The 27,500-nt window shown below is 41.2% G+C and overlaps 1 protein-coding gene across 2 annotated transcripts in view; it reads right to left on the reverse strand.

Annotated features, from left to right (window-relative positions):
* The window catches only part of LOC138966518 (regulator of G-protein signaling 22-like), an 89,189-nt gene that overhangs the window by 9,053 nt on the left and 52,636 nt on the right, over window positions 1-27,500 (reverse strand). The window contains exons 21-26 of one of the 2 annotated variants that reach the window (XM_070338782.1): window positions 24,431-24,592; window positions 23,512-23,691; window positions 22,077-22,238; window positions 12,579-12,792; window positions 8,457-8,637; window positions 6,252-6,301 (exon numbers count right to left, since the gene is read on the reverse strand). In XM_070338782.1, the coding sequence (XP_070194883.1) occupies window positions 6,252-6,301; window positions 8,457-8,637; window positions 12,579-12,792; window positions 22,077-22,238; window positions 23,512-23,691; window positions 24,431-24,592 (949 nt within the window). Of the gene's footprint in view, window positions 1-6,251; window positions 6,302-8,456; window positions 8,638-12,578; window positions 12,793-22,076; window positions 22,239-22,835; window positions 23,007-23,511; window positions 23,692-24,430; window positions 24,593-27,500 lie in introns of those variants that run through there. The other variant, XM_070338783.1, reaches the window with a different exon arrangement.

Here is a 27,500-nt window from a genome sequence, read left to right on the forward strand (position 1 = left end):
GAGAGAGAGAGAGAGCACTACTGGTCTGGTGAGAGAGAGAGAGAGCACTACTGGTCTGGTGAGAGAGAGAGAGAGAGAGAGAGAGAGAGAGAGAGAGAGAGAAAGAGAGAGAGAGAGCACTACTGGTCTGGTGAGAGAGAGAGAGAGAGAGAGAGAGAGAGAGCACTACTGGTCTGGTGAGAGAGAGAGAGAGAAAGAGAGAGAGAGAAAGAGAGAGAGAAAGAGAGAGAGAGAGAGAGAGTATCCTTGGCGGATTATGACATTATTCAGTTATTCTGCAGAAAAACCAAAATGCTGGAGAAAAACTGTCTTTTCTGCAGCATTTCTGCATAATGTCATCTTTCGCCGAAGCAGCGTTTTTTTCTGCAGCAAAACATTTTACTGCAGTAAAATTGAAATCAAGAATGCTGCAGTAGAACGGTGCTGTTGTTTTACTGCAGAAAACCTGTTTTTATTTTTTCTGCAGCATTTTGTACTGGCTCTTTTATAGTTAACTAAATTTTTGCATTTGAAATAGTCCACTGTAGTCGGTGTAGGCCTTAAGCTTTTTTTTAATCGTTTGTCCAGTATTTAATTTAATTCTCTATTTTTGTATGAACTCACAAATGTTTAGTGTTCTTAGTATTGTCTTGTTAGCCTAAGTTCTATTTAATCAGAGTATGTTTGCGTGTGCTTATACCTAGTGATATTGTAAAGCGCATAGTGCTTTTAGTTATGCGCTATAGAAATCTCCTTAATAAATAAATAAATAAAATTATGACATTATTCAGTTATTCTGGAGAAAAACCGAAATGCTGGAGAAAAACTGTCTTTTCTGCAGCATTTCTGCATAATGTCATCTTTCGCGAGAGCAACGTTTTTTTTCTGCAGTAAATTTGAAATCAAGAATGCTGCAGTAAAACGGTAATGTTGTTTTACTGCAGAAAAACTGTTTACACTTTTTCTTCAGCATTTTGGCATTATTCAGTTATTCTGCAGAAAAACAGAAATGCTGGAGAAAAACTGTCGCAACGGGTTTTTCTGGAGCAAAACATTTTACTGCAGTAAAATGGAAATCAAGAATGCTGCAGTAAAACAGTGCTGTTGTTTTACTGCAGAAAACCTGTTTACACTTTTTCTGCAGAATTTTGTACTGGCTCATTATAATGTTGGAGCACGCGAGCCCCCCTCTGTCGAGAGATGGACTCATCCAGAATTACCAATAGTTACAAACTATTATACTATCCCAGGGGGCGACGAATACAAACGCTACAACAAGGTCGTTCGTTTTTCTCCAGAAAAACTGTGACAGACTATTCTGCAGTAAAACAACATCACCGTTTTACTGCAGCATTCTTGATTTCAATTTTACTGCAGTAAAACTGTTTTATTGCAGAAAAAAAACGTTGCTCTCGCGAAAGATGACATTATGCAGAAATGCTGCAGAAAAGACAGTTTTTCTCTGGACAGCATTTCGGTTTTTCTCCAGAATAACTGAATAATGTCATAATCCGCCAAGAGCCAGTGCAAAATGCTGCAGAAAAAGTGTAAACAGGTTTTCTGCAGTAAAACAACAGCACCGTTTTACTGCAGCATTCTTGATTTCAATTTTACTGCAGTAAAATGTTTTGCTCCAGAAAAACCCGTTGCTTCGGCGAAAGATGACATTATGCAGAAATGCTGCAGAAAAGACAGTTTTTCTCCAGCATTTCTGTTTTTCTGCAGAATAACTGAATAATGCCAAAATGCTGAAGAAAAAGTGTAAACAGTTTTTCTCCAGTAAAACAACATCTCCGTTTTACTGCAGCATTCTTGATTTCAATTTTACTGCAGAAAAAAACGTTGCTCTCGCGAAAGATGACATTATGCAGAAATGCTGCAGAAAAGAACGGTTTTTCTCCAGCATTTCTGTTTTTCTGCAGAATAACTGAATAAAGTCATCATCCGCCAAGGATAAGAGAAAGAGAGGGCACTACTGGTCTGGTGAGAGAGAGAGAGAGAGAGAGAGAGAGAGAGAGAGAGAGAGAGAGAGAGAGAGAGAGAGAGAGAGAGAGAGAGAGAGAGCACTACTGGTCAGGTGAGATTCTTAAAATCTATTGTGTTTAGAATTACTAGCAACCAGTCATGTCAGTGTTGTAGTGTTGTAGACGTCAAAGATCCCAGAAACCGCACAGAGCAGAGAACTTATCAAGTCCACTACCCAACACTCATATTCATCAAAAACGTTTCAGAGTAAGATCAGAGGGGTTACATTTTAAATAACTGCAGACATCGACATGTTCAAACCTTAGAGGCATTTCCTGGAGAGAAAAAAACAGGCAACAACATATAGCACACTTGTACAGAATGGCAATGCAGATAATTCTAACACACACACACACACACACACACACACACACACACAAGCGCGCACGCACACATACACAAGCGCGCATCTAAAAAAAAACCATGGTTTTGAAAATGTGTCATTGCTCCGACAAAGAAAGGGCTAAAGTAATCGTCCAAGAAATGCTCCTGGCAACGTTGTTCCGATAAGTTCTTCTCTTTCTTTCTTTTACATTTATACAACAAATACCGAGCGTCTTACAACAAAGTTTGTTGTCGTTCAAAATAAATGTATATAATTATATCTAGTAGCAGAAAATGAAGGAAGAGCGGTGTGTTAACCGTTGACTGTCTCAGGAGCTATGTGGTGTTTAAGGAAGAAGGGAGAGAGACGGTTAGGGGAGGTTTACAAAGAACCGACGTTGACTAATTGATGATGGAGTATTCCAGTCTCATCCTGTTGACAGATGCAATTTTGTGAAACTTTTCCGCCGCGCTTTGAAGAGTTAATTGTGTGTCGACTCAGAAGCCGAGACTCTGAGGGAACGACTGATGTGAAAAAAACCGACAGACTTTGCATACGCTATAATTATATCTGTCCTTTGAAATCTTTGACATATTGCTTCAAGCCGTGCGTTTCCCGTGGATTCAAAACCTTCGGGTATTCAATCATTTGTACAACTAGCAATCCGGAATGCATTCTTCTATACACTCGAGACGTCACGGAGTCACCTAATTAAGTCCTGAACGTGGCACCAGATCGGCAGGGTCGCGCATGCACAATTCCAAGCTGCTGTATTATTAAAAACTTTGCACACAGATTGAAGATGATGACAAAGCCTCGATTAGTTATATTGCTTCTCCACTGATGTAAGGTTTGAGACAACATTAAGACAGAAATATACTCAGTATATTTGTGATTTTGTTATCGTAGAGACAGCGAAATCCCTAAAGCCCCACCCCGCCCGCCCCCTTCCACACACACACACACAAAATTCATGACGAAGATATTCGAGATAGGGTGGTGATAGCAGAAAAAACAGACATCGGGACAGTGGCCAAGGTCATGGAAGGTGAAGTGCTGTGTATATTACCGACACTCCCCCTCACCTAACCACACACACACACACACACACACACATACACACACACATACACACACGAACACACACACAAACACACATATAAACACACACACACACACATACACACACACACACACACACACACATACACACACAAACACACACGAACACACACACACACATACCGGCACGGTTGGCCTAGTGGTAAGGCGTCCGCCCCGTGACCGGGAGCTCGTGGGTTCGAACCCCGGCCGGGTCATACCTAAGACTTTAAAATTGGCTATCTAGTGGCTGCTCCGCCTGGCGTCTGGCATTATGGGGTTAGTGCTAGGACTGGTTGGTCCGGTGTCAGAATAATGTGACTGGGTGAGACATGAAGCCTGTGCTGCGACTTCTGTCTTGTGTGTGGCGCACGTTATATGTCAAAGCAGCACCGCCCTGATATGGCCCTTCGTGGTCGGCTGGGCGTTTAAATTTTTTTTTTTTTTTGATAAAAAATAAAAAAAAATAAAAAACACACACACACATAAACACAAACACACATACACACACACACACACACACACACACACACACACACACACACACACACACACACACACACAAACACACTTCACACATAATACCCTACCCTACCTCAACCCCAACACCAACCCACCCCTGAAAACTAAGCACCGTAACATTGGGCCTATGACCAGAACGATTTTGTATTCTTCTTCACACTGACGCAAAGCCAAGGAGCTCACAGGGAAGCTTTTTTTATGCTCCTCGGAACGAAAGACACACACGCCAGTGTATTCGTGCAGGAAGCTCCGAGTTGATGTAAAATACCTCATGCTTCACTGACTTTAAATGGCACCGGGACTAGCTTTGACAATGGGATGGCAAGAGACACTTAAAACCCCGGCGGAAAATAGATTGCACCGTATAAAGAAAACTACCGCAGCGGACACCTCCACCCACCTCCCACCCCCCCCCCCCCCCCCTCCTACCCCGCTCTTTCTCCTTAAAAGACCTCCAAAATATGGAGAAATCCAGGTCTTAAAAAGGTAAATTAAAGATATTATGAACATACATTCTGAATAAGCAGGATCTGAAAAGGGGAAAGTCTTATCATATTATAAGGTGATTATTATAATCGGTGGTGGGGAGGGGAAGGGGGGAGGGGGGTTCGCTGTGCCCCAGGCTGAAACCACGATACCCGGCGACGCGCCCTGAGCTGACTCAAATGAGAATAACCTAATTTAAACCAGGAAGATGTCAGTTTCGGTCTTCGAAACGTAGCCTCATTTTCAAGGCCTTTTTACATTTAGTCAAGTTTTGACTAAACGTTTTAACATAGAGGGGGGAATCGAGACGAGGGTCGTGGTGTCTGTGTGTCTGTCTGTCTGTCTGTGTGTGTGTGTGTATAGAGCGATTCAGACTAAACTACTGGACCGATCTTTATGAAATTTGACATGAGAGTTCCTGGAAATGAAATCCTCAGACGTTTTTTTTCATTTTTTTGATAAATGTCTTTGATGACGTCATATCCGGCTTTTCGTGAAAGTTGAGGCGGCACTGTCACGCTCTCATTTTTCAACCAAATTGGTTGAAATTTTGGTCAAGTAATCTCCGACGAAGCCCGGACTTTGGTATTGCATTTCAACTTGGTGGCTTAAAAATTAATTAATGACTTTGGTAAATAAAAATCTGAAAATTGTAAAAAAAATTATTTATTTTATAAAACGATCCAAATTTACGTTCATCTTATTCTCCATCATTTTCTGATTCCAAAAACATATAAATATGTTATATTTGGATTAAAAACAAGCTCTGAAAATTAAAAATATAAAAATTATGATCAAAATTAAATTTTCGAAATCAATTTAAAAACACTTTCATCTTATTCCTTGTCGGTTCCTGATTCCAAAAACATATAGATATGATATGTTTGGATTGAAAACACGCTCAGAAAGTTAAAACGAAGAGAGGTACAGAAAAGCGTGCTATCCTTCTCAGCGCAACTACTACCCCGCTCTTCTTGTCAATTTCACTGCCTTTGCCATGAGCGGTGGACTGACGATGCTATGAGTATACGGTCTTGCTGCGTTGCATTGCGTTCAGTTTCATTCTGTGAGTTCGACAGCTACTTGACTAAATGTTGTATTTTCGCCTTACGCGACTTGTTTCTTTCTTTCTTTCTTTCTTTCCTTCTTTCTTTTTATGTTTTTTTTTTTAAGGATAGCGAGTCATGTATAGTATAGAGGGTAGTGAGATAGAGAGAACAGAGAGAGAGGCTATTGGTAAATCTACGACTAAAATACGACTAATATTGCAATCATGCCCCCCCCCCCCCCTCTCTCTCTCTCTCTCTCTCTCTCTCTCTCTCTCTCTCTCTCTCTCTCTCTCTCTCTCTCTCTCTCTCTCTCTATCTTTTTTTTTTTTTTTTTTAATTTTTTTGTTGTGATTCTTCATATTTGTTCTTTGTTTCATGTGTGTATTATAGTAGGGACTCTCTCTCTCTCTCTCTCTCTCTCTCTCTCTCTCTCTCTCTCTCTCTCTCTCTCTCTCTCTCTCTCTCTCTCTCTCTCTCTCTCTCTCTCTCAGTAATACTGTATGATTGCGATTGACAATTGTCCTTTTATTGTCCTTGTTTTTATGTCTTAGTTTAGCAGGGACAGATTGTAAGACTAGGCGTGAGCCTAAAATCTCCATCCTTGAGTAATAAAGTTCGTTCGTTCTCTCTCTCTCTCTCTCTCTCTCTCTCTCTCTCTCTCTCTCTCTCTCTCTCTCTCTCTCTCTCTCTCTCTCTCTCTCTCTCTCTCTCTCTCTCTCTCTCTCAAATCATAACAATATATCACAAAAACCAACCCATATTACCTGCTTGAGAAGACGTGTCCTGCTGCGGAGATTCTCGTTTCAAACTTTTTCTGAAAGATAAAACACAAAGAATTAAAAAAAAAAAAAAGTTAAATACACACAGGAAAATGTATCTATTTTGAGCATATATCTGGTACTTACATCTCATACAGAAAATTCTCACAAAAATACGTCATTACTAAGAGATTAAAACTACGGTAACCGTGCCGACGGCAATAAAAACACACATAGATTCCACATCTTGACAGAGATGAGTATTATTCCAAGCTCACGTGATGTGCGTTTCCGACAATACGGATATAGATATTTTTTTTGTGCTGATTGTGATTCAAATATTGATTTTATCATAAGACTGTAGATAAAGTAGGGAGTTTTATGTAGGTCTTCACCGTCTTGGTGTTCGATTTCAAGCCACGTGATTACTGCCACAGTGTTCACCATACATCATTTTCAGAGAAAGAAAGCTTTGATTAAAAATCAATGATTTTTCTGTTCTTATTGAATTTATTGAAATATCAGTTTGACGTATATCCAGTTTTTGTAAACGTTACTCGTGACATGATTATGGCATCTTTTAAATCAGTGTACATTTGTGTATGTCTGTCTAAAGGGCAAAAGCTTCGCCAGAGACCTACATTACTTTCTTTTCCGCTTCTTTATGTCTGCCAATCTATTTTCCTCAGTCTTTGTCTATTTTGTTTCTCTACTTTCATTCTTTCGTTCTTTTCACACAACGTCAGTATCTTTTAACAAAATAACATCCAGAACTGGAACCTAAAGGGCAACAGCTTCGCCAAAGACCTACATTACTTTCTTTTCTGCTTCTTTATTTCTGCCAATCTATTTTCCTCCTTTTTTGTCTATTTTGTTTCTCTACTTTCATTCTTTCGTTCTGTGCACACTACTTCAGTATCTTTTAACAAAATAACATCCAGAACTGGACATATCTCTTAAACATTAATAGCGAGTAATGCTTTGTTTTTATACAATATTATTTTCTCCTGCTAATACAATGAAAACAATTACGGCCTTTCTGCCATTTCTCCTCTTTGTCTATTTTGTTTCTCTACTTTCTTTCTTTTGTTCTGTGCACACTACTTCAGTGTAGGCTATTTGAGCAAATTACACCCAAAACTGAAAACATCTCTTAAACATTAATAACGAGTAATACTTTGTTTTTATACAATTATTTTCCCTGCTAATACAATGAAACCAATTACGGTCATAAGTAAACTGTGCAAAAAAGATACTGCAACACTTTTCATACATCAAATTTTTGCGTCAGTTTTGATCAGTGGTCGACAAACACGCTATTTTTCATTTTCATTTCATTTTCATTTCATTACTTTATTGTCCCATCGCTGGGAAATTCGGGTCGCTTCCTCCCAGTGGAAAGCTAGCAGCAACGGAGTCGCGCTACCCAGGTGTCTGCGTGTTTAGGTGTATTCAGCCACCTGCACTTATGGCAGAATGACCCAGGTCTTTTACGTGCCATTGTGATGACACGGGGGTGGGACATGGCTTCCGTCTCTGGGTCTGCACATAAAGTTGACCCGTGTCCGTCCCGGCCCGAATTCGAACCTGCGACCTTTCGATCACAAGTCCAGTGCTCTACCAACTGAGCTACCGGGCCCAACGACTATCACGATATAATGCCCACGCACAAGATATACTCCAAGCAACATTTCTGAGCATATCAAGAACTTAAATCAGAAGCATTACGAAATCTCACTTACTCTTGTTGTCAAATTCATTTCGTTTATATTTAGAGCGCTTGTTTACGTCCCCTTGTGACTTGGAACTTTTTATTGGCGCTCTGCCTTATTTGGTTATGTTAGATTGATAATGTTGTTTTGTGCCCTCATGGTAAAACCAATAGGGGCATGGCATGTTTCCAGGAGTCACCCCGACTTTAGATGAGATACACAGGTGAATGCGTGTTTGGGTGTAATCAGCCACCTACACTTATGGCAGAATGACCGAGGTCTTTTACGTGCCGCTGTGGCGACACGGTGGTGGGACATGGATACCGTCTCCGCTGAGTCTGCAAATAAAGTTACCCCGAGTCCGTCACGGCCTGGATTCGAACCCGTGACCCTATGATCACAAGTCCAGTGCTCTACCTCAACACCCAACTAATCATTGATATTGTGTGATATTTGTGTGAAGTGGAATATACCCAAAAGGAATGGTACATCAACTTACTTGCGGGGTTGCGTGGCCGCCGGCTGCGAGGTCTGTGTCTGTGTTTGGTCCGACTTGGTCTGTTTCTTGGTGCTGCTGGCCTCTGTACCGTCTGTGCTCTGCTTGCGGTCGTTGTTGGGGGTGTTGGTGCGGTTGTTGTTGCTGTTGGCGTTGGTTTGAGATAGGTCTTTAGAGGACCCGCCTGAAATGAGGTGGAAGAGACAAAAGTTAGGATAATAACTGAAGTGAGGACGGACATTATGGTCTTGTTTTCGAAGTGATGTTGCATGCAGATGACGTCATAAGCCTCTCATAACAATTAAACAAAACACAAGCACAAAACAAAAACAAACCAGAAAAACACAAAAGATAAACAAAAACTTCATGTTACATTCAGTATCATTTTCTGCACTAATAAGATATGGTTAACTGAACGTTCAACTACGAATTAAAACGTATTCTCCGTGTGTGGAGTCATCATTCCAAAACCCCAATCCGAACTGTGTAGTTCTGTGGTGCTTTGAGACGTGTCTTTTAACATGCTCTCAAACATCAGCCGCCCACCAGGTAAGCACAGGACAAGCGGTAGGAACAAGGAAATACTGAGCGCATCTGCACCTGCATCAACAATAGGCATTGTAGCTCTCTGACGATTCATTCATTACTGCTGGGTTGTTGTTTTTACACCAAAATGATCCAGTTTCCTCTTATCCCAAACAAACGTACAGGGGTAACAGAAGAAAAGAACACTCAAAGCTGAATCGGCAAAGGAAAAGATAAAAATGGTCTTCCTGAAAAATATTTTTAAGTGAATTTCACAGGGAATAAAAGTGAGAGATGTTTCCAAGTGTCATAATGGCAGTTGATGCGTAGTGTTGTGGTTTGTTGGAGTGCGCCGTGCGGCCCAACACATACGTCTTCAGCACTCGAGGTTTCTGTCAGGGTTACCTCACCCTTAGCTCATGGCCCAAGGACCTGCCCTGTGGGCACAAGGTTGGTCCATATTAGTCTGGCCTCTACCTTTCGACCTGTCCAGCTTGGGAAGCCCTGCCAGGAGTTTGCACTCCCGCTGGCATAGCTCTTAGGGTCACCGAGACACGCAAACCACCACACCACGTTAAGGAATGGGCCATGTGGTGGGAAGTGAGAGATGAGATGAATAAGATCCGTTCAGTTCTTTACATGAATTGAGTCCACACAACTGTATTAAAGAGTTTTTACAGAGCGCAATTCGTTTCCCATTAATGGTACGAAGCAAGGTCCTTTTAATAAAGCAATCAGAAGAAGAAACTCGAGCAGACAAGACAGACAGACAGACAGACAGACAGACAGACAGAGTGATACACACATCAACTACACCAGAAGGAATATAAAACTACATATAATATAGAGTGAAGACGCAACGCTTTTGAAGCATCTACGAGGAACGCGAAAAGGCAAGTTACCCCCTGATGTCCCAAGGGGGGACTTCCAGCCGTTTTCAAGGGGGTCGGAGACTGGGAGGAAAATGTCAGAGGCGAAAAGAGAGAGAGAGAGAGAGAGAGAGAGAGAGAGAGAGAGACAGAGAGACACAGAGAGACACAGAGAGAGAGATACAGAGAGAGGGAGAGAGAGAGACAGAGAGAGAGAGAGATACAGAGAGAAAGACAGAGAGAGAGAGACAAAGAGAGAGAGAGAGAGAGACAGACAGAGAGCACCTGTGCGGAGAGAGAGAGAGAGAGCGCGAAAGAGAGAGAGAGAGACGGAGAGCACCGGTGCGGAGAGAGAGAGAGAGAGAGGTCACATGAATTGCGAGCTAAACGACGCCGGAACCTCCGATTCCCCCAAACACAAGCGTGGCTGAAGCGATAGTTTTTGAATTCGTAAGATTTTTCAGTTATGATGTACGCAAAGCGTTTGAGGACTTGCCGGAATGAAAAATGTCAGATTCGTATATATTAAAAATGCTGGAAACAGAAAAAGATGGTAAGCACAGGGCAAATGGAAAAGAAGACGACTACCACGTAGCGAGAAAGTAATCGAAAAAAGAGGCGTGATTTCTCATGTAAATTACTGTTACGCAGTTTGACTGATTGCTTGTTGGTTAGTTTGTTGACTGTCTTACTGGCTGGCTTGTTGATTTTCTAGTTGATAGGTTGGTTGGTCGATGGATGGATGGTTGGACTGATTAAATGATTGATCGATTGGTCGATCAATTGACAACTGAACAATTCTGTTTGATTTGTTCTACTGATTACACAATACAAGTTGAAAAAATATCGAATTAAGATGCACACACAACATGTGACATATCCTACCACGAACACTTTGACTATTTCTAGCTGGATGCAGCATAGATGAGTGCAGTCGTATAACCAGTCTATGGCATCAGCTAAAATATAAACGAAAATAACACATCTCATTTTCCCAAGAAGATCATAAAGCATTGGTAATTCCAGCGTCATGTCCCTTTGGGAAGGCAGGTGGTGTTTTTCTCCTGGTAACAGCGTAAACTCTGATCTTTACCTGTGAATTACTGATGGCATATCGCCTCGTCAGGTATGCCACAGGAAACAGACCATTTGTGCTGACGATGCTATTAAGAAGGATGATCGAAGAAATAGGCCATTCAGTCTGACAATGGGTGAATACTGAGAGGTATTATCTTGCAGGTGGCATTCTCTCTATAAATGTGTGAGCGGAGGGCGGGGGGTTGGGGAGTTATGTGCATGTGGGAGTATGTGTGCGTGTCTCTGTCTGTGTGTCTATCTGTCTGACTGTCGGTCGGTCTGTCGGTTTTTTCATCAGTATGTCTGTATCTCCCCTCTGTCTCTTGGTTTTCCTTTCCCAGCCTCCACAAACTTTCAAAGAGGATTAATTAAAAGATCCGGTTTCCAGCAAGTAAACGTTTTTCACATTTTCTGTTTAGGGGGATTTAATACAGTGTCTCCTCCATTTGTTCCTTTTAAGAATTCGTCTTCTTCTTTCTTCCATCTTTTAATCCTCCTTCTTCTCCACATCTTCCCCCTCCTACTTCTTTATCTTCGTCTTTTTATACGATGTTTGCTTGGTTGTTTTGAGGAAAGAGAACAGAGAAAGCCACCGTCAAAAGACGGCGTAAAGAAGGGTTCCCTCCCTCCTGTAAGCAAATAAACTTTTATTGCACAGTTCCGAACGCAACACCCTTCTCGCACGTGGAACATGCATTCCGTCCCTTTTCTTCCATTTTTTGCCGGTGTGAGAGCTTTCGCAGAATTCTCGGGAGACTTTTGCAGGGAAGAGTTATGCCGGCGCTGATGTGGCATTCGAAATCATACAAGAGACTTGAGGCAGGAGAAGAGAAAAACACACAACTGAATTAGGACCAGGAGGCGTAGGAGACTGAGGGGAAAGCAGTGAGCTAATGCGAGACGGAAAGGAACATGACGCAGAAAGTGGCTGAGGAGAGGATGTGTGTGTTTCAGACTAAGGGCGTAGAAGAAGGAGGAAGTTTCAGAAAGCCCAAAACAAACTTTAATGTTTCATTCAATGAGAGCATTCTGCACGGCAAAAGTACTCCCTCCAATATTAATGATAATCCAAGAGATTAGTCAGAGAACAGAGCAGACTCTCGTTCTTGTTGTCGAGCACCTTCTCTTTGCCCCGCTGCTTCGTGTATCTGACGTAGGAGAGCTCGATCCTATCATTGTAAAGGGTGTTTAACTTACCCGTGAGATAAGCAAGAGAGCTGAGATATCGCCAGAGAGCTGAGTTCCATCGGATGAGAGGCTCTCAGCCGTGTTGTCCAGAATATCCTCTCTGCCCAGCCCTTTCTTGTAGTTTGCGTAGGAGAGCTCGGCCCTCTCCTTCTAGAGATTTCTCCTCGTACAGGTGTTTAACGTACTGTGAGATCAGCTAGAGCTACAGCGTTGTTGAGGATCTCCTTGCCCAACTCCTTCGTGCATCTAGCGTAGGAGAGCTCTATCTTTTCTTTGTTGTCTTGAGAGCTGAAGTCTTTTTCCTATACGCTTTTCTACTCACCGGTGAGATCCGCCAGAGAGCTGAAGAGGCTCTCATCAGTGTTGTTGAGGATCTCCTCCTTGCCCAACTCCTTCATGTACCTGGCGTAGGAGAACTCAAGCATCTCCTTGTATATATTTCTCCTCGAACATGTGTTCAACTTACCCGTGAGATCAGCCAAAGAGCTGAAGAGACTCTCATCAGTGTTGTTGAGGATCTCCTCCTTGCTCAGCTCCTTCATGTAGCTGGCGTAGGAGAACTCGATCTTCTCCTTGCGGTCGGCGTCCCTCTCGTCCTCCTGGCTCTCGTGGTCAGCGAAAGGGTCGTGAAACACGCCGTCCACGCCTGGGACCATCCCCGTCTCTCCCCTCAGTCTCTCCTGGAAACAGAGTTTAAGGAGAAGAGTGAAATTAGGACTTGATGTATTGGAGTACTTAGGTAAGATTGTGAGCGGGGGAGGGGGGTGATGAATGTCATGGAGGGGGTTGTTGGGGAGGGGGGGGGTTGAAAGAGATACAGACACACAAACAGACACAGAGGAACAAATACCTTGGATAGACATACATGGACAGACATAGACGGACAGGGAGAAAGAACTGGAGATAAGCTGAAAAGAAAGTGTTGGAAATTCAATATTGTGAAGGAGGAATGTTGGGGGAGTGGATGCGAGAGACACAGACAAACAGACAGACAAAGAGAAAGAAAAACAAGGACAAACAGACACTGACAGACATAGACGAACCGATAGACAGAGAGAGAGAGAGAGTACATGTACTGGAGATGAACTGAAAAGAGGGGCAGGGAAGGAGTGAGTGAGGAAGTGACAGAGAGTGGTCGGGCAGAGAAAGAGGAGTAACAAAGAAAGGAGAGAGAGAAAAAGGGGACGTAAAGACACTGAGTGAAAAAACACTGAAGGGGTATCCAGACACACGGACATACAGAGACATAGTGAGCTGACTAAGAAAAAGATGCAACATAGACGACGAAGACAGAACGAAAAAGAAGAAATGAGAAGTGGTTTGATGGACAGAAAGCAAAATAAAACAGCATAGCAAAGGATGCAAAAGGGGAATTTACCGGTGCAACTGAATTTCACGCACTTTTGAATTTCACGCTATAAATTTCTCGCATTTCTTAACACATGAATTTCACGCAGGTTTCCAGTTAAAATCTCTCCTTACTTGTCATTTGAATTTCACGCACACGCATGCACACGCATGCACGTATCCCCCCTGCATCGGTGTGTTCGTGAGTGAGTCCCGTGTATTGACGCGTGAATACAAATCACAATTCAGCAAGACACGAATACCAACAACCAACATGGGAAATCCATGAGAGTTTATACGTCACGACGGTTCGCTCACAACTCACAAATCACAATTCAGTTCAACTACACGGTTCATTTCGCCATGGCACAGCAAGAGACGAGCATCATGATAACAACAACCAACAGGGGAAATCCGGCAATTCTCAGCCGTGGGAGTTTATACGTCAAGGACCGTGAAACCAAGAAATCAAAGAAATGTGTGTGTGTGTGTGTGTATGTATGTGTGTGTGTGTGTGTGTGTGTGTGTGTGTGTGTGTGTGTGTGTGTGTGTGTGTGTGTGTGTGTGTGTGTGTGTGTGTGTGTGTGTGTGTGAGTGTGTGAAGAGGTACATGTGTATATTTGTTTTACTGTAAAAATTGCTTGAGTATGTGAAAGAATTGAAGACATGTGTCAGAACGATTCTTCATTCACCTCTTGAAGAATTTACCATCTCATCTAATAGAAAACTTAAATGTTTCAACTCATTTCAAGGTGAACTGAGACTCATCATCGGTCACGAGCAACTCTATCTCATATACACACACCCCAACGCATACACTACATGCGTGATTTTCAAAAGCTCACATGCGTGACTTTCAAAAGCTCACATGCGTGAAATTCAAACCACCAAATGCGGGAAAATCAAATACGGGAAGACAAAAACATTTTTCAAATGCGTGAAATTCAAATGCACCCGAATTTACACTTAGGGTAAGGGTATACAAAAGCGATAGATACACACAAATATCGAGAGAGACAAAAGGGGAATTTACACTTAGGGTAAGGGTATACAAAAGCGATAGATACACACAAATATCGAGAGAGACAAACGGGGTTTGAGAGAGAGGGAAAGAGAGAGGGTGGGGAGAGATAGAAGAGAGATGAGAGAGAGAGAGAGAGAGGGGGGGGGGGGGAGAGAGAGGGAAAAAGAGAGAGAGGGAAAGAGAGAGAGGGGGGAAGGGGGTGACAGGAGTAAGGAATATTCGTTAGAATAATAACTCGAGTAACCCCGTGTATCATATATTAATACATTTTTATATTTACGCTCCCTTCAAAGAGAAGATGTCAACAGCGACCTTATATGATTTATGTAGCTGTTGAAACATGTCCGACTTGTTCCTTTTTATATTTAGTCAAGTTTTTTATATTTAGTCAAGTTTTGACTAAATATTTTAACATCGAGGGGGAATCGAAACGAGGGTCGTGGTGTATGTGCGTGTGTGTGTGTGTGTGTGTGTGTGTCTGTGTGTCTGTGTGTGTGTGTGTGTGTGTAGAGCGATTCAGACTAAACTACTGGACCGATCTTTATGAAATTTGACATGAGAGTTCCTGGGTAAGAAATCCCCATACGTTTTTTTCATTTTTTTGATAAATGTCTTTGATGACGTCATATCCGGCTTTTCGTGAAAGTTGAGGCGGCACTGTCACGCCCTCATTTTTCAACCAAATTGGTTGAAATTTTGGTCAAATACTCTTCGACGAAGCCCGGGGTTCGGTATTGCATTTCAGCTTGGTGGCTTAAAAATTAATTAATGACTTTGGTCATTAAAAATCTGAAAATTGTAAAAAAAAATAAAAATTTATAAAACGATCCAAATTTACGTTTATCTTATTCTCCATCATTTGCTGATTCCAAAAACATATAAATATGTTATATTCGGATTAAAAACAAGCTCTGAAAATTAAATATATAAAAATTATTATCAAATTTTTTTTTTCGAAATCAATTTAAAAACACTTTCATCTTATTCCTTGTCGGTTCCTGATTCCAAAAATATATAGATATGATATGTTTGGATTAAAAACACGCTCAGAAAGTTAAAACGAAGAGAGGTACAGAAAAGCGTGCTATGCAGCATAGCGTAACCACTACCCCGCTCTTCTTGTCAATTTCACTGCCTATGCCGTGAGCGGTGGACCACGAGTATACGGTCTTGCTGCGTTGCATTGCGTTCAGTTTCATTCTGTGAGTTCGACAGCTACTTGACTAAATATTGTATTTTCGCCTTACGCGACTTGTTATATTTAGTCAAGTTTTGACTAAATATTTTAACATCGAGGGGGAATCGAAACGAGGGTCGTGGTGTATGTGCGTGTGTGTGTCTGTGTGTGTGTGTGTGTGTGTGTGTGTGTGTAGAGCGATTCAGACTAAACTACTGGACCGATCTTTATGAAATTTGACATGAGAGTTCCTGGGTATGAAATCCCCATACGTTTTTTTCATTTTTTTGATAAATGTCTTTGATGACGTCATATCCGGCTTTTCGTGAAAGTTGAGGCGGCACTGTCACGCCCTCATTGTTCAACCAAATTGGTTGAAATTTTGGTCAAGTAATCTTCGACGAAGCCCGGACTTCGGTATTGCATTTCAGCTTGGTGGCTTAAAAATTAATTAATGACTTTGGTCATTAAAAATCTGAAAATTGTAAAAAAAAACAAAAAATTTATAAAACGATCCAAATTTACGTTTATCTTATTCTCCATCATTTGCTGATTCCAAAAACATATAAATATGTTATATTCGGATTAAAAACAAGCTCTGAAAATTAAATATATAAAAATTATTATCAAAATTAAATTGTCCAAATCAATTTAAAAACACTTTCATCTTATTCCTTGTCGGTTCCTGATTACAAAAACATATAGATATGATATGTTTGGATTAAAAACACGCTCAGAAAGTTAAAACAAAGAGAGGTACAGAAAAGCGTGCTATCCTTCTTAGCGCAACTACTACCCCGCTCTTCTTGTCAATTTCACTGCCTTTGCCATGAGCGGTGGACTGACGATGCTACGAGTATACGGTCTTGCTGAAAAATGGCATTGCGTTCAGTTTCATTCTGTGAGTTCGACAGCTACTTGACTAAATATTGTATTTTCGCCTTACGCGACTTGTTATTATATTTAGTCAAGTTTTGACTAAATATTTTAACATCGAGGGGGAATCGAAACGAGGGTCGTGGTGTATGTGCGTGTGTCTGTGTGTGTGTGTGTGTGTGTAGAGCGATTCAGACTAAACTACTGGACCGATCTTTATGAAATTTGACATGAGAGTTTCTGGGTATGAAATCCCCGAACGTTGTTTTCATTTTTTTGATAAATGTCTTTGATGACGTCATATCCGGCTTTTCGTGAAAGTTGAGGCGGCACTGTCACGCCCTCATTTTTCAACCAAATTGGTTGAAATTTTGGTCAAGTACTCTTCGACGAAGCCCGGGATTCGGTATTGCATTTCAGCTTGGTGGCTTAAAAATTAATTAATGACTTTGGTCATTAAAAATCTGAAAATTGTAAAAAAAAAATAAAAATTTATAAAACGATCCCAATTTACGTTTATCTTATTCTCCATCATTTGCTGATTCCAAAAACATATAAATATGTTATATTCGGATTAAAAACAAGCTCTGAAAATTAAATATATAAAAATTATTATCAACATTTTTTTTTCGAAATCAATTTAAAAACACTTTCATCTTATTCCTTGTCGGTTCCTGATTCCAAAAATATATAGATATGATATGTTTGGATTAAAAACACGCTCAGAAAGTTAAAACGAAGAGAGGTACAGAAAAGCGTGCTATGCAGCATAGCGTAACCACTACCCCGCTCTTCTTGTCAATTTCACTGCCTATGCCGTGAGCGGTGGACCACGAGTATACGGTCTTGCTGCGTTGCATTGCGTTCAGTTTCATTCTGTGAGTTCGACAGCTACTTGACTAAATATTGTATTTTCGCCTTACGCGACTTGTTTCTTTTGTTTTACCCCACTCGTTACTCTTTCTCTGTTTTTGACAATAAGCCATGTTTCGTTTTGGATACGTTTTTGATTTTTTTTTATTCTTTGCTCCTATCACTTTTGCCAATTATTCGCACCACAGAGTTTTTGAACGTTACGAAGTAGCCCTGGGCCCTTTCTGTAGTGGTCCGACCCTCGATCTTGTTTCAGACTAACTGACTCAGAGAGATTATCAGCATATCTATATAGAATCGACACAGCATGTTGTGGTAGGAGATGTGGGAGAGGACCTAAGGAAACCAGAACACACGTCTCTTCACGCTGTTCTGGAGATTCAGATAGGCGTCAGTTCCAAAAAACAGCACCATTTGTAAAAATCACCATAGCACACATACTGTTTTTCCCTTTCTGCTGTGTGCCTGCCAGACATTATTTACAACTCATCATCAATCATAACACACACAAAACAAGAATTCCGTTTTTACCGAAGTAGACAACAGCATGCACGATGTTCTTTTTTACGTCTATTTGTGTTTCCATCTCATTTCTTCTGCGTCATTTATCATCAACGGTGTCCGAGTTTCTAGCGTAGCTATAACTACAAAGTGCGAACGCGTTAGGGGAAGGGCTCCTAATATGGACCACTTTTTACATTTAGTCAAGTTTCGAGACGAGGGTCGTGGTGTATGTGTGTGTGTGTGTGTGTGTGTGTGTGTGTGTGTGTGTGTGTGTGTGTGTGACTGTGTGTGTGTGTGTGTGTGTGTGTGTGTGTGTGTGTGTGTGTGTGTGTCTCTGTGTCTGTCTGTGCGTGTGTGTGTGTGTGTGTAGAGCGATTCAGACTAAACTACTGGACCGATCTTTATAAAATTTGACATGAGAGTTCCTGGGTATGATATCCCCGGACGTTTTTTTTCATTTTTTTTTTTTTTATACATGTCTTTGATGACGTCATATCCGGCTTTTTGTAAAAGTTGAGGCGGCACTGTCACACCCTCATTTTTTAATCAAATTGATTGAAATTTTGGCCAAGAAATCTTCGACGAAGGCCGGACTTCGGTATTGCATTTCAGCTTGGTGGCTTTAAAACTAATGAATGAGTTTGGTCATTAAAAATCGGAAACTTGTAATTAAAACTATTTTTTTTATTAAACGATCCAAAAACAATTTCATCTTATTCTTCGTCCTTTTCTGATTCCAAAAACATATACATATGTTATATTTGGATTAAAAACAAGCTCTGAAAAATAAAAATATGAATATTATGATTAAAATTAATTTTCCGAAATCGATTTAAAAACAATTTCATCTTATTCCTTGTCGGTCCCTGATTCCAAAAACATATAGATATGATATGTTTGAATTAAAAACAAACTCAGTAAGCTAAACAGAATAGACATACAGAAAAGCGTGTTATCCTGCTCAGCGCGACCACTGCCGCACTATTCTGCATGGCTTGTCGATTTCACTGCCTTTGCCACGAGCGGTGGACTGACGAAACTACGAGTATGTGGTCTTGGTGCAAAAAGTTTGACAGCTGGACTAAATGTTGTTATTTCGCCTTACGCGACTTGTTGTTTCATGCTGATAACTAGCTTGTTTTCTTGCGAAGAAGTTTCATTTTGTGTTTGGTAGTCCTTCTCTCTTTAGGTTAACCGTTAGGCCTAATTAGAGTGAAATAGCTTTGATAGACATTCAGCAAAAATTAAATACAGAAAAAATCACAAAGGGTCCATATTAGGAGCCTGGGCGCCTAATATGGACCAGTGAAGCGGCCTTCACGAATCACTGTAAAAAGCCCCCTATACTTCAAAATAACATGATACAACTTAGTGTACAAGTCAGACTAATTCTAATATGCTTTAGATTTATCTGTTTCGGGTTGATGAGAGCATTATTTGAAGCACACCAGGAAACTAAAGAAGCTTATCAAAAACAGAGTGAAAATAAGTGAAATCATCACCATCCACGAAAAGAAGACTTTTTGTTATATTTTTTTTAAATCTCGAGGGCTAGTTATAGGTTATTTCCAGCAAGCTTAATGAATTAATGAAAATAGCCTTCAGCTTTTATTTTCTTCGATTTGTTGAAGGTGGTCCATATTAGGGGACTCGCACATACTTTGAGATTATGCTATTATTTTTTGTTTGCAGTAGAAACTCGGGGTCAACACTGCTAAAATGTAACAAATGCGGTCTTAGCTGTCATATATAGCAATTTTTGTGTGATAAAAGCTTTGGCTGTAGACAGAAATGAGTCCGTTTTAGGCGGCAAATTTAGAGTGAACGCTGCCAAAAGTGAAAAAAGGAGAAAAAGCCTAACGGTTTTAAGATTTGTGTTTCTGCAACTGTTTTGACATGTGCAAGTTATCCAGAGAGGGTGAATACAGCGAATAAAACTTTTTTGAGTGCGCTAGCGCCGTTAGTTTGTCAGAACAGGAGGTGGTCCATATTAGGAGCCGGTCCATATTAGGAGCCCTTCCCCTATATCATTTTTGACAAATGGCATACAACGCGCGTTTAGATTCTGCCTTTTTGACCGAGTTTCAAAGTCGAGGTGCATGTGGTACGAGACACCAGTATTCTGGGAGGAAAACAAACAAGCTATCTTCCCAACTGTGTTTGAAACTATCTCAGTCTTTGCAAAGATACTACAAAAGTATACATGTAGCATCTTTGCTCTTTGTTCGCCGGTAAAGTGAGGCATACATTTACCTACCCAAATCTTGTCGTCGAGAAAAAAACGCTTTAAAGGCACACTCATTCCCGTGTAAACTGTCTCGGTTAACCATCACAGATTTGGAGAGGGTTTTTAACATGGAAAAGTACCACCCCTCCACGTGGTCACATACCAAAAGTGCAGAGTCTTGGTGTTCTCTTTGCACAGTGGGAATTGTTTTAAGAATTGATTTTGTAAAAGCCACCCCAACAAGTAGTCAGGGTGTTGAGTTTAGGTATGCATGGGTGTTACTCTTCCGGCTTTTGCCGGATTTCCGGTTTTTGAAAAAATCTGAAGCCGGAAATTCCGGTTTTCCGGGTTTTCCAAAAAAAAAAAAAAAAAAAAAAGCTTCGTTTCGCTAAGTTGAAATGACGAGCAGCGGTTCCGATCCGACTTTTGACACCGGTTCGCGTGCTTTCTCGGTTCGCTCCCTTGGATTTGCCGCCATCTTGCTTATTATGATTTGGTTTCGTCGGTGTCCAGAAACTTTCTTTCAAACTTGAGCATTTTGGACCCCTGCCTTTCAGGTTTTTTGATTTTTCCCAGTAACACCCATGGGTATGTGTCCAAGAGGAGGGATGGTTTTATCCCATGTAAAAGCCTGGCAAGATGTATCCCATGTAAAAGCCTGGCAAGATGTATCCCATGTAAAAGCCTGGCGAGATGTATCCCATATAAAAGCCTGGCAAGATGTATCCCATGTAAAAGCCTGGCGAGATGTATCCCATGTAAAAGCCTGGCAAGGTGTATCCCATGTAAAAGCCTGGCGAGATTTATCCCATGTAAAAGCCTGGCGAGATTTATCCCATATAAAAGCCTGGCGAGATGTATCCCATGTAAAAGCCTGGCGAGATGTATCCCATGTAAAAGCCTGGCGAGATGTATCCCATGTAAAAGCCTGGCGAGATGTATACCATGTAAAAGCCTGGCGAGATGTATCCCATTTAAAAGCCTGGCGAGATGTATCCCATGTAAAAGCCTGGCGAGATGTATCCCATGTAAAAGCCTGGCAAGGTGTATCCCATGTTAAAGCCTGGCAAGATGTATCCCATGTAAAAGCCTTGCAAGATCTAAGGGTGGGCCTAACTGTGAACATGAAAAGGTTGTTTTTTTACACTTTCCTAACATTTTTGGAGTCATCGTGTGCGGTGAAGTCCATTCATGCGCATCAGTTGTGACATGGACTTAATCTTTATGTTCACCTTCTGCCCTCTCTAAAGATGCCGTTTTTTTCTCACGCCCCTCGCTTGGGCTGCTGCTCGTGTGAGTGTGACGACTAATATTTTTTTTTTATATGTTTATATGTTTATATGTTTTTATGTTTATATGTTTATTTCTAACTCATTTACGACCTTGAAACAGCTATGTAATAATTTTTTGTTGGTGGAGCTTTGACCTCTTCTCTTTTCTTCTTCTTCTTTTTTTTTTTTAAGCCAAATTCTTTATTTTTCAAACCGTCTCTTTCCGTTTGCATTTGCAGTCGACTGTTCATTTATACCAAATTCTTTGCTTTGTTTGAAAATTCAAATTTCGAGTGTGTACACATGCATTGCTTTAGACTTCGTGCGAAAACGTTATGACGTGATTATTTCCGGTAAAGTGTTAATTATAGACTGACTTTATGATTGGCTGAGCGCCAACTATAACTAGCTGTACATGTATTATTCTGCTTTTTCTAATAGCTGCACAATGCAGAGTTTGACCCCCCCCCCCCCCCCCCATAAGTAGCTACAAAATAAAATTGTAAAAGTGATAATTAAATTCAAATGCTTAGGCCTGTCCTTAACTGGGCCAAGTCGACTACGCGAAGTATACTGGGCGCACGAAGCTTTAGCACTGAGTTTTCGACTTCAAGCTCAATTAAGGACGGGCTTAACCTACCCGTAATTCATTAAACAATACTTGCCTCCTCCGCTTTCTTCTCCATCTCGAGTTGCCTCTTGCGCTCCTTGGCCTTTGCGTGGCGCCGCAGTCTCTCGATGGTGGGCAGCACCTTGTCCTGTCCCATGTTGATGCGCAGCTCGCAGAACTCGTTCCAGTGAGAGAACAGGATTCGGAACAGGGCCAGCTGCAACAACGGCATAGAGTGTCAACTTGTGCTTATTTTCATGCGCAGCTCACAGAACTCGTTCCAGTGAGAAAACAGGATTCGGAACAGGGGCAGCTGTAACAACGGCATAGAGTGTCAACATGTACTTATGTTCATGCGTAGCTCACAGAACTCGTTCCAGTGAGAGAACAGGATTCGGAACAGGGCCAGCTGCAACAACGACATAGAGTGTCAACTTGTGCCTATTTTCATGCGCAGCTCACAGAACTCGTTCCAGTGAGAAAACAGGATTCGGAACAGGGCCAGCTGCAACACCGACATAGAGTGTCAACATGTACTTATTTTCATGCGTAGCTCACAGAACTTGTTCCAGTGAGAGAACAGGATTCAAAACAGGGCCAGCTGTAACAACGACATAGAGTGTCAACATGTACTTATTTTCATGCGTAGCTCACAGAACTCGTTCCAGTGAGAAAACAGGATTCGGAACAGGGCCAGCTGTAACAACGACATGGAGTGTCAACTTTTGCCTATTTTCATGCGTAGCTCACAGAACTCGTTCCAGTCAGAGAACAGGATTCAGAACAGGGCCAGCTGTAACAACGACATGGAGTGTCAACATGTACTTATTTTCATGCGTAGCTCACAGAACTCGTTCCAGTGAGAGAACAGGATTCGGAACAGAGCCAGCTGTAACAACGACATGGAGTGTCAACTTGTGCCTATTTTCATGCGCAGCTCACAGAACTTGTTCCAGTGAGAGAACAGGATTCGGAACAGGGCCAGCTGCAACAACGACATAGAGTGTCAACTTGTACCCAGGTTCCGAGAACTCGTTCCAGGGAGAGAACAAGATTCAGAACAGGGCCAGCTGCAATGAGCAGTTATGAAAGAAGAGCGACTGGCTAAGATTCACTCAGTGGGACAGTGAACCTCACAAGGGCTAAATGGGGTGATTGCATACATGCTGACCTTGTGAACTGAGAAAGGAAACGAATTCTCATCAGTCTTGGAAAGCCATATATTGGTTAAAAAGACGTTACAAAAGTAAAAGGGCAATTCCAAAAAAATGCTGACCTAAGCTTGAAATTTAAAATGGGATACACGGCTTTTTCACAGGACATAATTTTTATGTCATAAGATATGTGTATAGTTTCTCATACCATACATTATTTTATCTTATTCAACCCCCTTGCATGCCGCCATTTTGTTTTTCAAGCCATCTGGGGACGCTCCGCGTAAAGTCATTTTATGGTCACTTTAAAGAATGTCGTCGCATTTTAAGACTGACCTGGGCTTCCCTGAAGAGGTAAGGACTCTTCTCGTACTTCCTGTCCAGGACCCGGTCCGCCATCTCCTGGGGAAGGTCCACCTGCAGACTGGGTGGGATCTGGGAGTCAATGAAGCAGTTGATAATAGCTGTGATCTTCTGGGACAGCAGGCTGTCTTCTGTGTGCACGTGATGCATTTGCTGCAACAAGAGAAATTAGGTCAACACTGTGTTCTCTGAGGAAAAACTGTGATTGTCCCGCTTGTGTCTTGCGAACGAGGTTGTGGACAGTTTGTCCTTAGATATAAGGGTTCTTTCTGTATTATAAGTGAAATTCGTCTGTCTGTTTACTTAAGAGACCGGTCGGTTGGAGATCAGTCACCGTGACGTTTTATTTTGTCATGATTAAACGTTCCTATAACATACCTTTCTTGTTTTTTTAATATGTGTTCTATGAGGTAATGGCTCTCCCGGTTTTTGGTTTTGTATGTTCCTTCAAAGTGTTTGCCTATACGGGACATTTCAGGGCAGTCAAGGCTTGTGTCTTTACAAAAGTAACTTTTGGTTTGAAACCTTTCATCCACGAGCTCTTCCAAATTGGGATGAACAACGCTGATTGAAATTAGGCGGGAAGAGGAGGAGGTCATTTAAGCCTTTTTGGAAAGGAGTTATTTGGCAATCATTCGACTAAAATTTCAAAAAATCGGGCTTTCACGAAACTTTCACAAGTGACATATGTCGGTGTGGTCTTTTCAAAGTGGAGGTTTTGAAACTGATCTACATAATCAAACCGTATTTTATACGATCGGTATCTAAATACCGTTAAGATTTATCGCAATCGCGAGGCAAATTAAAAACAACCTCAGTCAAGACTAAGCATTTCAGACCTCACCGCAGTGCACACATCATCAGTGAACACTCTTTGTGCTTATGTACTGACCTTATACTTCTGCACCTCCTGCCAGAAGAGCACGTCGTTCTCCAGGTTGTCTCCCTTAATGGAAACGAAGCGGCGGAACTGGTGTGACGTCACTGGGTTCATCAACGCTTTGCGGAAGGTCAGTATCTCCTTGGATGACGACACCCATCTGCTCTCCAGCATCTAAAAACAATGACATTTTTCCCGTGAGCAAATACAAGTGATCCAATAGTAAAGAAGACTACCAGCCGAAACTTAACACAAAAGTGAAAGCTTCGGAGAGAAAAACACAGGAAATGCTTTATTTCTGCGCACCCACACAATGGAATTCTCTCCCCTTTCACATCCGCCACTCTCAGTCACCCCAAGCATTCAAACGAGCGCTTAAAACGCACCTCTTCAAGAAATACAACCCCTGATTTTGTTTTCTCAGTCCAGCAGTAGGCTACATGTAGTGTATTTGTTGTTTTAGTGACAATGTGATAATATATATAAACATCTGGGGCTGTTTTTCAGTATTGTTGATAACATGTTCTGTTTGATTAAGGGTATTCAGCTGGTATTTCCTTGTTTTCACTACCTATTTTATTCATGTTTTTATTACTTAGTTAGTGGAAGAATCTTTTGTAATGTATGTTTGATGGTGTATGCTTTTAATTAAGCGTTGCTGACTACGAATGTAGATGTAAATGCTTGTATAACTTTGTTTTAAATTTTAAATGTGTCAAGCGCAAAGAGCATAATTGTAAAGTTATGATGTTGCGCTATATAAATGCTCATTTATTATTATTATTATTATTATTATTTATTATTTATTTTTCTGTGACTTGGTAAAGTATGAGACCTAAAGAAAAAACAGGAAATGGTTTATTTCTCTGTGACATGGTTGAGCATGTGACTTCAAAAAACAGGAAAATATTCTGCAGGTTTTGATGACTTCCTCAAAGATTATAGGCTATACACACTTGCCATGGAACTGAGGGTTGGATGAGGATGAGGCGTGGAGGACGCTGTTGTGGAGCGAAGGAAGAGATTTTGAATTTGCAAGGGTTCATTTTGATTTAGATTTTTCTTGTACTTTGTTTGTTTTCTTTCCTTTCTTCGTCAAAAAACACATGCAAGTGCTTGAATCTACTTTATCAACTCTCTCCTATTTTCGAAACCTTCCCAAGCATTTACCCATCCACGTCCTAACCGACTTTATTACCCAACCCTCAACAGGTTTCCTCAACACACACCCCCCCCCCCCCCTTTCCTGGCGCATTTCGCACCCCCACCCCCCCCCTTCCGTTCCATCCTCAAACTCTCGCATAATTATTCCCTGTCAAAACTGACTGCGTCAAGCTTTTGAAATAATTTCTGCGCAGACAATAACAGAGGAAAGATATGGAGCAAAAATAGAAAAGAGAAGAGAAGGAAAAACGAAGCCATATATTACGCTATTCAAGAGATTTGCGGTCTCACTCAGTTTTTGTAAATGTTGCCGCTTCTTTCGAATGTTTTTCAGAGAACGCTAGACAATTTGATATACTGTTTCTGAGTGTTAACACGTATATGTTTTCTGTGGGAAAACGATGTATTGAAGTGAATGCCGGGTCGCTAGCAGAACTGGTCCGTAGGGTTGCACTGTGTGAAAACGAAAAAGCGAAATACTTTCTTTCTTTATTTGGTGTTTAACGTCGTTTTCAACCACGAAGGTTATATCGCGACGAGAAGCGAAATACATGCAACCAGACAAAGACACATGCAGGGAAACAAAGAGAGGGCCGAGGAGAAGAAGACATAAGAAGAGAAGAGAAAAAGAACAAGTTGGGTAAGGCGAAATTACTACATTTAGTCAAGCTGTGGAACTCACAGAATGAAACTGAGCGTAGTCCGCCGCTAGTGCAAAAGGCAGTGAAATTGACGAGCCTGTTTGGCGCGGTAGCGATTGCGCTGTGCTTCATAGCATGCTTTACTGTACCTCTCTTCGTTTTAATTTTCTGAGCGTGTTTTTAATCCAAACATATCATATCTATATGTTTTTGGAATCAGGAACCGACAAGGAATAAGATGAAATAGTTTTTAAAACGATTTTGGAAATTTAATTTTGATCATAATTTTTATATTTTTAATTTTCAGAGCTTGTTTTTACTCCAAATATAACATATGTATATGTTTTTGGAATCAGAAAATGACGAAGAATAAGATGAAATTGGTTTTGGATCGTTTAATAAAAAATAAAAAATAATTTTAATTACAAGTTTCCGATTTTTAATGACCAAACTCACTCATTATTTTTTAAGCCACCAAGCTGAAATGCAATACCAAGCCCCGGCCTTCGTCGAAGATTGCTTTTCCTAAAATTTCAATCAATTTAATGGAAAAATGAGGGTGTGACAGTGCCGCCTCAACTTTTACAAAAAGCCGGATATGACGTCATCAAAGGTATTTATCGAAAAAATGAAAAACAGTTCCGGGGATATCATACCCAGGAACTCTCATGTCAAATTTCATAAAGATCGGCCCAGTAGTTTAGTCTGAATCGCTCTACACACACACACAGACAGACAGACACATACACACACACATACACACACACACACACACACACACACACACACACACACACACACACACACACACACACACACACACACACACACACACACACATACACCACGACCCTCGTCTCGATTCCCCCCTCTATGTTAAAACATTTAGTCAAAACTTGACTAAATGTAAAAATGGGAGAGGTTAAGGAGAGAGAGGGTGAGTTCTGTGATTGATGGCTTCGTTGCACAGACGCAGAAGGGCGGGGTTTGTGGGGAAGGGCAGAGAAGCAGACAAACAGACAGACAAACAACCAGCCAGCCGGATATAAAGACAAACAGACAGCCAGCCAAACAGACAGACAAACAGGAAGAAAGACAGCAAGACAAACAAGCAAATAAACAAACAGATAGAAAATACACATACAGAAAAAAGATAAGGAGGGGGTGGGGGGGAGGAGGGGGCTACGCAAAATAAGTCATTTCGAACGACAAACACACATTCAGGCAAGCAGACAGACAAAAAGAGGAGGGAGAGCGATTACGCCAAAGTAATCAGT

Source organism: Littorina saxatilis, linkage group LG5, assembly GCF_037325665.1.
Source record: "Littorina saxatilis isolate snail1 linkage group LG5, US_GU_Lsax_2.0, whole genome shotgun sequence".
In the NCBI taxonomy this organism is placed as follows: domain Eukaryota; kingdom Metazoa; phylum Mollusca; class Gastropoda; order Littorinimorpha; family Littorinidae; genus Littorina; species Littorina saxatilis.